This window comes from Sinohyriopsis cumingii, chromosome 15 (assembly GCF_028554795.1).
Source record: "Sinohyriopsis cumingii isolate HCF-2022 chromosome 15, ASM2855479v2, whole genome shotgun sequence".
Classification (NCBI taxonomy): Eukaryota; Metazoa; Mollusca; class Bivalvia; order Unionida; family Unionidae; genus Sinohyriopsis; species Sinohyriopsis cumingii.
In genome coordinates this window covers 131,785,902-131,798,829 of record NC_142975.1, presented here as the reverse complement: position 1 = coordinate 131,798,829, position 12,928 = coordinate 131,785,902, and the positions used below count along the sequence as shown (strand labels likewise).

The 12,928-nt window shown below is 34.5% G+C and overlaps 1 protein-coding gene across 1 annotated transcript in view; it reads right to left on the bottom strand.

Annotated features, from left to right (window-relative positions):
• The window catches only part of LOC149782793 (exosome complex exonuclease RRP44-like), a 130,928-nt gene extending 118,216 nt beyond the window's left edge, over window positions 1-12,712 (bottom strand). The window contains exons 1-2 of the mRNA XM_089934304.1: window positions 12,436-12,712; window positions 1,339-1,401 (exon numbers count right to left, since the gene is read on the bottom strand). Coding sequence (XP_089790430.1) covers window positions 1,339-1,401; window positions 12,436-12,654 — 282 coding nt within the window. The 5' untranslated portion in view covers window positions 12,655-12,712. The remainder of the gene's footprint in view (window positions 1-1,338; window positions 1,402-12,435) is intronic.
• Between the last annotated feature and the right edge of the window lie 216 nt (window positions 12,713-12,928).

The following is a 12,928-nucleotide window of genomic DNA, read 5'->3' as shown; positions in this document are numbered from 1 at the left end:
GATATCAACAATACACTATTTCTAGTGTTGCTGTAGAAAAACAAATTGAACATATAAATGAAAAAAGTCACAAATTTGTTTATAAGAAAATGAGGAAAGAAAAAAACTTCTCAAAATATTTATTCTGAAAACAACGACTGAAAATCTGTAAATGCTACAGCAGCAATCTGAAGAAAACCAGATTCACTATGCAGAGAGCACATGTCAATGTGGTAGTCGTGTGACACCAACAAACACGTCGCTGACATGTGCTTGGTACTTCTTGAAAATGGTTTTCTCCACCCTGCTGTGATACCGACAGGTTTCTGGTCATTGTTCTCAGAATAAACATGTTAAGAATTAAGTGTGCAATATATTTATTTACAAACATTAAGTGACTTCTACATAATATGTCCAAATTCTATGTACAACAAGTTATTATATGACCTCTTTGTCATTAACATGTAGGCTGCGAGATTTGAATAGCCATGTGACTCGGAATGCAAATAGCCAGATCCAGGTCAAATTTCAGCAACGACTACTTTCGTCTCATCTGTCAGCAGATTAAAGGCATGATGAATGCTATGCTCACGATTTTTGAGAAAATAAATCATATTCCTATTGATTTCATGCAGGTATATCTCGAAGAAAGGTTGTTCAAGTTTTTGCTGGGCTACCCCATGCCAACACCAAATGGTGTTGGCGAATTTCAACTTTTCAATAGGGAATGGACTCAGACCCTACACCCCAACATAAATGTCCAAATATCAAAAATGGGGTGACATGGATCAGAGGAAACTCAGACTAGTATTGTATGCACCATAATGAGAACATCAAGTAAAATGACTGTGGCCAACTGTATCTAAGAAACTGACCACCTCACTAAAGTATATGTAAATTAAAACCTTCGAGGTTAATCCCAAGCTTACTGTGTGTGATATCACTGTCATAAAAGGTCAATATCCTCACTCCATGGGTTGATCCATGACCCAGGATGATAATCCTCATTCCATGGGTTGATCTATGACCCAGGATGATAATCTTCACTCCATCAGTCCATGGGATGATCCATGACCTCGGATGATAATCCTCACTCCACGGGATGATCCATAACCCAGGATGATAATCATCACCCCATGGGATGACCATGACCCATGATAACACAAAATAAAGATATGTGAATACTGAAAATCTTCACGATCCCAAGTGGATGGTATTAAATGGTACCAAAATAATTGGAAAGTAAAGAACCTTTACACCATTTTAATCCTGGATGCAGATGGATGTATGGATGGACACACAGATGCCAAAGTGATCACTATAACAAGCTTACACCATGCAGGACCAATGAAAACTTACCTCATCCAATACAGTTTGTAAGATGATTACATTTTGAATGCTGGAGTCTTCCAAAACATCAATCTAAAAACAGAAAGAAAACAAAAATTAAGTCCATGATAGTCTATCAAATAAGTGAATCCATCAGAGCTCTCCAATTCTTAGTGTGTAATCTAAAGTAATTTTCAAAAACCGTTTTAATTCCATGGTTCAACATGACAAACTGGATGTTTGTTTTTTACATATATTACCACCACTGTACTCTGTTGTTGTTGTAGGTTTTAATGCCATTTTTAAGCACAAGATAGGCTATACATGGCTGCCAGTATAAATGGTAGAGGAAGAACCCGGGAAAACAACAGAAAGAACCACTGACCCATGAGAAGCTACTGGCAAGCTTTCACATACACTCTCCGTCACCTAAGGGTTGAACTCAAAATTTAAAAAATATATCATGTGTGCTCCTGTTCTGACTGTGAATATAGTTGGTGTAAATACAAACTGAAATATTCCTACCAAGTTTATGTGGCGCTCACCAGATAATATGTACTTTTGAGAGAGTGACGTATGTAAGGTGAAGTAGTTCGCATTTAAAACATGCACAGTGGTGAGAATGTTTGCATACCTCTATGCTACATTAATGTAATGTGGATGATATTTCTTTTGGATATTGTACTTTTGGAAATTTTACATGATTTAAGCACACTGCTAACTAAAATGACTGCTCCCTTGTGTTAAAAAATCAGTCTGAATTAGTCTAAAGTACACTATACACAGCAGCTATTAAAATAGGGAAAATGAATTTTGCCAGACTAGACAATACCAGCTTCTGAAAGTGCAATGAATGAATTACCAAATATATAAAATGTAAAAAAAGTTATCGGCTCTTTTTTATACAATTTACCTCTGAAGTTCAGGAAGTGAAAATGACCAAGTAGAGTTAGCACTTTTTTGACAGGTGCACATTTGAAGTAAGGCTAAGCTGTATACTCTATAACCCATATTACACCCATCAATCATACACCAAAATAAATGGAATTAAAGGTTCTTTGCATTATACCCAAGATATACAAGGTCTTTTTCAAATAGCCAGTATAACCAGTGAGGAAAGCCGGGGACAGTCTTTTTCTTTAAAATCCTAACCCTATGCAAAATGCGAAACTGTATAGCGCAACCTTAAAGAGAATATAAAAATGTTTGCAATTATTTCTTTTTATTTTCATATAATTATGTATGATGTTCTGAATAAAATGGTACATTCATATTGATGTTAAGCATACAAATAAGCTAATTATGATCATTTTTCTCTTGCTTACATAATTTGCCATGAGGTATGTTTGTGTGAGTAGTGACCTTAATTATGGGGAAATTAGAAGTCTTAGAATATAGGAATAGAGTCAACTTAAATTTAAAACTGTTGCAATAAGTACAATCATACACCAAAATAAAGGGAACTAAAGGTTCTTTGCATTATACCTAAGATATACAAGGTCTTTTTTAAATAGTCAGTATAACTAGTGAGGAAAGCCGGGGACATTCTTTTTCTTTAAAATCCTAATCCTGTGCAAAATGCGAAACTGTATAGCGCCACCTTAATCAAAACTGGCTAGAAAAGAAGTGCAAAAACTAGTTTTTTATTTTGATTGCTATGGAGACTACACTGACATACTAGGATATATACCTTAAATATAAACAACAAGAACAAGTGAGACTTCACTCCTACAATAAATATTAACAAGTAGTATCAGAGAGACTTCACCGCTCATCTCATTGAAACTATGGTGTTTTAGTCCAAAAAGTAAATGAGCACTTTGTATGTGTGTGATTTGCATTTTTCATATAGCTTTAATGATTTTTTTTAAATATTGCTATGACGTCTGCAGTGTGGCAGTTAATAGTGATGTATAGCACTGGGGCATCATGCTGCAGACATGTGGCATCATGTCCTACCCCGTCACATTATCCTGACAACAGACCAACCCGTTCTAGCACTAACCTCTTTATGCTGAGTCAGCTATCGAAACTCCAGGCAACAATGAAACTTGATAAGAAGTTTTATATTTTTTTAACTTTCCAATTACATCTGAATCACCCTTTCCTTTAGACAATGTAAAATAGATCACTGAACATAAGGATTCAACTTTGCAACAACTTTAACATGCTTTTAATAAACTTGTGCACACTTGCGGTCTTACAAGCTGGGGCATTTCAAATTGTCTTTTCATTAAATGATACAATTTTGTTTCCTGAATTTTTTGTTGATGAAATACATTATATCTGGGAGAACAAATAAAATGTGAGAATACATGAGGAATGGTCAGATTCTGAGAGTTGGAGGGTGTGCAAGAGCCCTCAAAAAACCTTTCTCTGAGAATTCTTACCTGATCATATCAACATTAGGAGCTGCCTCCTAAATCAAACACTCCTGAAAAGATCAAACCCCATTACCAACATCCCTGTCTGCACATCAGAAAAAGGTAAGCAACTCTTACAATTACTTGCTCCCACTTGGTGGTTATCAGCATACAAGATGCATTCATACAGCATTCATCAAAAGCAATAGCAGGATACTTGCTGTTATTCTTTTTGTGTTTAATGCCATTTTTCAGCAATGACAGGACATACATGGCAGCCAGTCTATTAACTAGTTTAAGAAGAACGGCCGGCAGGAACCACCAACCCATGGGAAGCTACTGGCAAGCTTTCTCACATACACAAACCCATGTGAAGGTGAGATGGCAGTGATCATTAAAGCTAAGAGCTATAGACCACTCAGTCCCCCAGGGTCCCAGATGCTTGTATTTGCAGGGAAGGGTGGGAGCGATTGATAGTAATGTAATTAAATAAGTATTGTTGGAGAAACATAATTTACTACATTTTGTTTCTCTCTTCAATACATTATCCAAACACTTTAACATTAGGAGAATAAGTAAGATTGGGAGGAAGGAAAGGACATCTAATCTCTACCATCATCAGCCCTCAGGTGCAACATATCTGTACCAATGAAAAAAGGATCAGCTTTTCTTCTAAAGCAACACACCATGAAATGTATGAACTTTTTATCATTCAAGGCAAGCTAAAGGGTTCTGCACACAAATGTTGTCTTACTAACAAAAGTTTCCATGGCAAACCCAGTGAAAGCTATGAACCTCATGCCTGTAATGAAGATTCTGCATACATAATCTGGACCTGGCAACTCTCTCTGCTGATCTGAGAGACAAAGACCCAAAAATGTGACATGGACATGTGAAGTTAAAACAATACTTGGAATGCATGCCAACACAGATTAGGGCTGGTCAAAGGTTAATGCACGGTCTTTGCACCACACAAAACAAGCTGAATTACATGCTGTAATAACTAAATGCTTGTTGGTAAGGCATTTAAGAATTACTACTTTTATCTGCTGATTATCTAATTCTCATTGATTCTATTCATTTATATATACTTTATAATGTATTTTAGTATGTTATTGTAAATGTGCTTACCTAAATAGTTATTTTCATGAGAGAGAAACATTTGCATGAACACACACACACACACACACACACACACATATATATATAGTAGAGGGCCTCAAGTGAGATTAGTTCTATTTAACTGAGTTACACTCTTTAAATAAAGACATTATTATTATTATTACCAACAAAATACTGCTTGCTTGTTTCTTTTCTTTTTAAATTAATTATCACGGCATTATTAACTGGGCAGGTGACTTTTTATGCATTAATTCAGATCCACAAAACTTTTCATCTGGTGCATTGTCTTATGGCTAAGTGATTGTGTGCGCAGTGTTCATTAACTTTATAAACAAGTTACTCAGTTGCATTGCTATCAATTGAACTTCAAAAGAATGGTCAGAGATGGCACCTGGCACAATCAAGAAGTGCTTTGCATTCCCTATTTACACTGAAAATGATCAAGTCAATGAGGATGATGAAGACAATTTTTCTTTGGCTTGACTGGCTCATGAATTATGACTGGACATTGACCTGGGCACTTACTGTAAGTTTGACAATGATGTTCCTGTTGAGGACTAGTTTCATGAAAGCGATAAATATGAAGAGAATGTATGTTGTGAGTCACCTGGCCTGTAATATGACAAACCAGGAAGTTTTAGATTTATACTGAGATTTAAAAACCTTGTGATTGCTAAGGATGAACTTTATTTGACTACGGCAAAAGAAATGGAGTTAGTAACACAAGACATATTAGTTAAGGAAGGATGTAAGAAACAACAGGCTCTTAAACTATGACAATTATGAATTCTAATTAGCATTTAAACATTGCTGAGTATCATTTGTAATTCCAATGGACTTACAGTAAAATTATAAAAGTATCTTATTCCTCAGAGTTTTCTTGTGACAAGGACTGTATTTTTGTCTGAAGTAACTGTATTTATTCATGTGACAGGTTATATGTTGTTCAGCCAATTCTTCATTAAATACATGCATTTAGAAGAAAAAACGTTGATGCTCTTGTACCGGTAATTGCTCTCTTCTCACATAAGTGCTTAGAAAAAAACTTTTTTTCCATATCTGCAAAGACCTCAGTAAACCCAAAACATTTCAAAACACCTCAAAAACTGGGGTCCTAAGGGTTTTCAGTTTGAGAGGTTTCACTGTGTACATACTAGCATTCTCTACCAGATCTCTCTCTCTGCCATTTGGGAACAAGGCCCCAATTCATAACTTGAAAACTGTTCAAAGTTCCACACTATTTTGTCATTACAAAGAGTTAATCTGTGCAGTAAGCATGGATAATTGGGTCCCTCATTACCCCAATGGGATCTTCCATTCGAGTTATAACTTGGAAACCAGTGAGATCCCCACCCAAGAAAGCCGTGGTGGCTCAGTTTGTAAGATACTGCCCACATCTCCAGAATGTCACATGTTCAATTCCCACCATCTGGCCAGCAGGGATCCTCATCAATATGTGTGGATCTGAGACCTTGATTAGACAACCTTACAAATATGATCAAAATCTGACCAGTAATATGGTCCCTGGAGTGTTCACAAACTGAGCAAATCTGAAGCTAGATCACCAACCACATCATTAATATGTGGACATCACACACAATAAAATTCATACAAATCATACACAATTATCATTTTTCCCCTGGTAACAGTAGCTTCTCCACTTTGATACCTTAAGGCTGCATGTGAACCAGGTGGTCCCAAACACTGCCAAATTCATGTTTTGAACCAAACAGGAGTTTCTTTAGCAACACGGTTGCCATACTTGCCTGGGCCAGTCTACGTTTTCAAGCAACTGATGCGAATTAGTTCACTGTCTTTACAAATTTCAAATATTCAGTAAGTTTTGGATTTACATTTCTTTGAAAACATGTATATAAGTGTTCTTCCTATTTATTTGTTCAATTTATTTTAGATTATAAAAATTGAAACTTCAAATATTGGACACATATGGCAGAGTTTTTTAAATACTGAAACAGACTATTCTAGAAACCAGAAATGGAAAACGAGCAGTTTGTCTGTTAACATCAGCAGCGTCTATTTGCATTGCAATGCCAATAATTTGACAGCATTAAGGACCCTTTGGAGACAATCAGGTTAGAAATTAGAAACCATTGAACAAAATGACTAAGTCTTGTGCATTATTTATAATTTGTGAACATTTTGTTTTTAAGATTGATAGGGAGCTACAAAGTAGCTAGCTTTACAATCTAGCAAACTGCACACAAAACCGAAAACACTGGATGTTATCTTCTCAAAAAAAGAAATAAGAGTTATTAGTGAAATACACGAATCTAAATATTTCCATAATCAGCCAGTGGCTGACAAAATTAACAATTCCTCAGGTAATTCAAAGGAGTTATGGGAACTTGTTAAAGACATCCAGGGAAAGTCCAAGAAGAAGTCTTCTGATTCATTGATTATAAATGTGACCAATGATGGAGATAAAGGTAAAATATTTAACGATTTCTTTTGAAACAGTCTAGGATACAAACTGATAACATGACACAATGTCAACTTGCTGAACTAAACATACAACAATTGCCATACCCAGCTATCTCTTGCATCAACATTTGTGAAGATAATGTATACAGCGTTCTTATTTGTTTTAAATCAAACCAAGGCATGTGGTCCACACTTAATGCATCCCAAGTTACTTAAAAGAATTGCATGTTCAATTAAGTATCCAATGTACTTTGCTGATAGCTAATTGCTTTCTAAATCGGCTTAAAAAATGAATTACACTTGAAAACACTATTCTGACAAATTAAACGAACATGCTTTGCATTCTATATATGCAGTAAAATCCGACTTCAAAAAATCATTGCCGCTTTTCACGAACTTGTCAAAAATATAATACATATGACTTAAACAATTTCATTCATGGCAATAATATGTACTAACTTTTGTAGTTGTACACGCATCTAGTATCTCCTTGATGGGCTCACCCACTGCTGCCTTCAAACACATTTCACTAGCTATTGTCTGCCAATTAAGTAATATATGAAAAAGTGTTTTATACCTGACTTCTTTTCCTTTAATTGTTGCTATTTAAAGTGCCCAATGGATAGTTTTATATCAGCTCAAATTATGACTGTTTACTGTTTATACATGGTACCTGTAACGGGCATATAATGAAAGTGCTTTTTTGGGGTTTGTTGTTGTTGTGAAGATTACTGAAAATTCAGCTTTCTTGAAGAAAAAATCATGTATGATGGTTTGGGGAGTACAAAATCATATTTTTAGCATCATAGCCATGCTTCAATTTGATTAAAATCATATCTTAATTTCACCTAAGACAGTGGTGATCTGATTTAGATTGTGCTGTGTTATGGCAGGTATGTCAACATCCTGAAAATAGATTTACACATTTCATCAACGCAATCAAAGTTTTACCAGGCAAATTGTAAACTGTAAACTGTAAACATTTTTCTACAAGCCCAATGGGCACCTCACTTTGAATACAGGATAGGTTGGATCCAAAATTAGAGAAACCCTGGGTGTCAGGCTACTGTATTTATTTGAGCACTGAGTATATATAAATAATATCATAAATGATGTACAATCATCACTAGGACTATTCACAGATGATACTACACTATATATAATCGTTCAAAATCCAAATAAGGCAGGCCAAATCCTAAATTCAGATGTAAAAAATTACAGGACTGGTCCCGTCTTTGGCTAATGACCTTTAACCCTCACAAAACAATGTCAATGGTCATAAGAAAGCAAAATTAAAAAATAAACATCCTAAATTGCAGACATCCTGTAAAGATATTATACAAATATTCCAATATAAGCACTTAGGTATTATATTGTCTTGTGATGCCCTATGGCAAGCTGATGTCAAGCATCTGTCTAAAAAGGCATTGGGGAAAGTAAATATTTTTCAAAATTTTAAATATAGTTTGGATCTAGTGATGTGAATTGATCAGAATTTCATAATAATTATCAGTTCCACTAAACCAACTGATAATTGATTATAATTGGTTACTAAGAGCAAATTTAATTTTTGTTTGTTATACAATTATATCTTTGCTCAAGAGTTCAAACTGTTAATAAAAGAAAAGAAGTAATCTCTTGTAATGACATGTATACTTTAACCTGATAAAAATATAATTTTTTTTCTCTTGTGTTATCTTTGTTCTACAACTTTGCTAAATGAAAGCAACTTTCTATGACTGATCAGTCTTATGTAACTGAAATACTGTTGCAATCTCACAAAATCCTTTCATTCATATGTGATGTGTCTGTAATTAAAAGCATACAAGGACACTGTTTTCATGTTTGTCATTATTTTAAAATACTACAAAGGACTTTACATTTAAACTGAAACAAACCACTGAAATGTGTTTAAATTTATTAACTCAACAATCTGACAACTTAATCGTGTCATCATGAATTTATGTTCCTTATTTTTAAAGTTTGCACCTTAGGAATATGGTACAGTTTTATATTTGTAAGTTGTGAAGGGAATAAATAATTTAGACCAACTTAGTGGATTGGAACCCTATTTAGCTTACTGTTTACACAGAAGATTTACAAACCTTTGTGTTTTGCATGCAACTAAAAAGAAGTAGTCTCCCTTTACACACAAACGATTATGGAGTTTCACAATCGATTATGTTATTGGTCTGCTCAACCAACTGATGACCAATTATAATCAATGATCGGAACTACACTTCTGGATCACTCATCCTTGGAAAGAATGTACGCACAATGATCGGAACTACACTATTAGGATCACTCATCCTTGGAAATAATGTACACAAAATGATCGGAACTACACTATCTGGATCACTCATCCTTTCATCTTTTATACTTTGATATCTATTCTGCTTTTATCTGGGAGATTTCTACCATGCAAGAAAAACAATCACTGGAGAAGAAAAAATTTGGAGGCCTTAAGTATTAGGTGTTACCAAGAGTGGACATTACTATATGAGGAAACTTGAAACAGATGCTATAAGCGTAAATTAATTCAGTTATTTAAAATGTACATGATTTTGCTCCAAGTTATTTACAAGATACAATTCAGCCTCTTGTTGTTAACAATGATACTTACACCACTCGATCAACCAATATTATTCAATCCCCATTGTGTTATAATGACACATAAAAATCATTTCTGCCTTCCACAATTTAACTGTGGAACATGTTGACAAATGAGATAATTAGTATCACATCTAATATTAAAACTAACCAGAATCATACAATTCCTTTGTATTATTTTGTTGATGACTGGGTGGATCAAGTAGAGCATATGTGATTGAGAACCAAATGTAGTAGCTTAAATAATGATTTATTCCTAAATCATGTTTCTAATAATAGCTATTGCTTATAGCTGTAAAAATTATACAGCTCCGAGTCATTGTGTTCGTTTCCAATCTGTCTTGCAATTAAGACATTATTATCCGTCAATTTGATGCATTCTTATGAAATTAATATGCAAATATTTTTGGTAGTACAAACCATTATAAAATTATCAAAATGATTTTTAAGTTAACACACAGGTCACAACCATGTAAGTGCATTCCGTCTTTTTTACCATCAAATGATCTTTGAAACAAGTACATGTGCTAGAAATGTTCAAGTATACTTTTATATTTATATATGATTTATCTACTTTAATTTGGTAGACAATTATTGATTGTTAAAATTACTCTGTAAATAAAAAGAGTTTTCAACAAGCTTCCAGCATTCTAATTATTTCACATATAGATTGCTGTATATTGTTCTAAATGGTACATGAAAATGTTTTCTTTAATAAATACTGGTCAAAAAAAACCAAACAAATGTAAAGGTGTGCAAATCTATACAGTAATGGAGTTCCTCCCTAAAAATCTATTCCTTGCTATCACAGGTAGTACTACACACTATCTTAAGGTTAAAAAAAAGCAATAACCTGAAGGAAAAATATAGCAAACAACAAAATTACCTCCGATTACCCCCATAATCCGTTCTGACATAGGACCCTGTCTATCATAATACAAGAGAAACAAGGTAATTAACCTCCAAACTTCCAAAAACTTTGTTCCATGGCTGACCTTTGATCTCTTCTGCTAATTATGTCTTTGAAGGCATATGACCATAATCTATGGCTTCTTTAACTCCCGAGATATTTTCTATTCATCATCTATCATTAATTTTTCTGCAGTGCACCAAACTGAAGTTACATGCTCCGAATGTAAAAATTGTGCTTGTCATGACAAACTTACGCTCGTATGCAGCGTGCTCTATTTACTGGTGTTTGTAACTTTACAATACATTCCTTCATTAGTCTGAGAACAGTGGTAGATGCAAAAGTTTGTACTTGCCATTAACTCAATTAAACTTTAGGAATTCCGTTCCACTGAAGAATTATACATTTGTCATCTTAAGTCCACAGAGATAGAATAAACGTTAGACTCTTTTTCAAAACATCCTGCCTATGCGACACACACATTAATGGTGAAATATGACTGGCTGTAAGGGTAATACTTAAATAACACCTATGTATCTGGTTCAAGATGTCACCTTTTGTCACACTGTATGATTTTTTCCAATTCAGGCCATTGCTTTTGTTTATATATTAAGCTCACATTGATCACCTGTGGTTGCTATTGCAACTATAGTCCTACAATGTAAGACATATCACATTTATGTTTAGGTACTATGCCTTACTGCCCATAAAAAAGTTTTGTGCAGCGTGTTCTAATGTTGACTGACATCAGAACGAGCATCCAAATTTTCAAGAATATCTCACACACTTGGCAGCACATACTGAAGATTTGCCACAAGTTCAAGTCATGTTGATTTAGGCCAACTTTACTAACTCGTTTCAAACAAATTGAAATTCTCACGTTTTCAAGTTACACTGACCTACATTTCAGTTTTTCGGTTCGAGTCTAAGATTCAGCCAATGTGGGCATGTGAGAAAGCTTCCCAGTAGCTTCTCGTGGGTCGGTGGTTCTTTCCGGGGTTTTCCGGATTCTTCCTCCACCATTAATACTGGCCGCCATGTATAGCCTATCGTGCTGAAAAATGGCGTTAAACCCCACAACAACAACAACAACGACATTTCAGTTTTTGGGAATGTGATGGAAGCTGGGATTACTAAAATTAACTAAAAGAATGATAAATATTTTAAACAAAACAAAGCCATCTAAACACTTTCTTCCATATTATTAGTATATTTTATTCGTTTTGTTAAAAAAACAACTTTCTTCAACCTAATCCGAAATCAGCACACCCAGCTTCCACCGCAAGCCATCTGCTATGGTCAGATTTTAATTCCATCAAAATAAAGGCAGCAAATAAGTATAATCCATTACATTTCAATTTGTGGGAGTGTCGATATTGGCTGCAAAGTGTGTGAAATATTGCTGAAAATGCTATCTCTCGTCCTCCTGTCAGTCGACTTGGGAGCACGCTACACAAGGCCGTTATCAAAGCAGTAAAACGTAGAACCAAAACAAAAATGTGTGATACGTCTTACGTTGTAGGACTATTCAACTGATGAAAATATCACGAATCTACGGACATTATAATAGTTTACTAAAACAAAATACCAATATATATATATATATATATATATATATATATATATATATATATATAAGCTTTTTTTCTTTCGTCTATGGCTCTTTGTGTCTTTAATCACCTGATGAAGTACAACATTCGTGTCTGGCAAGAGATAATGTGAGGTGGTTACAAGTTCACTTCTGCTGCTGGGGTTTTCTTGTAAACAGTAGCTTTTCTGGCTACAAAAATCGCAAATTTCTGTTCCGCACGTGATATCATCTCGTAAATAGTGCTCCCTGACAATTTTCATCACCCCACCCTTCTTGGTTTTCTTTAAAAATATCTTATTCGTTAACATTTTGGGGAAATCAGATACTTCCAAGTGCGATCTCGACACCTAAGTTATGATTGGAACCGATTTCTATTCTCTTTGGCTTAACATTTAAAGGGAAATAACTCTCAAAACATTAAAAAAAAATTTTTATCAGCTATTAGATTTAAACATAAGAAATTAAAACTGAATATTTATTGTCACAACTGAAACTGGTCAGAATTTTTTCAAAGATCCACATATTTTAAGTACTCATTTTACGCTATTCAAATTAGTATGGGTCAACGCTCTAAACCCCAAA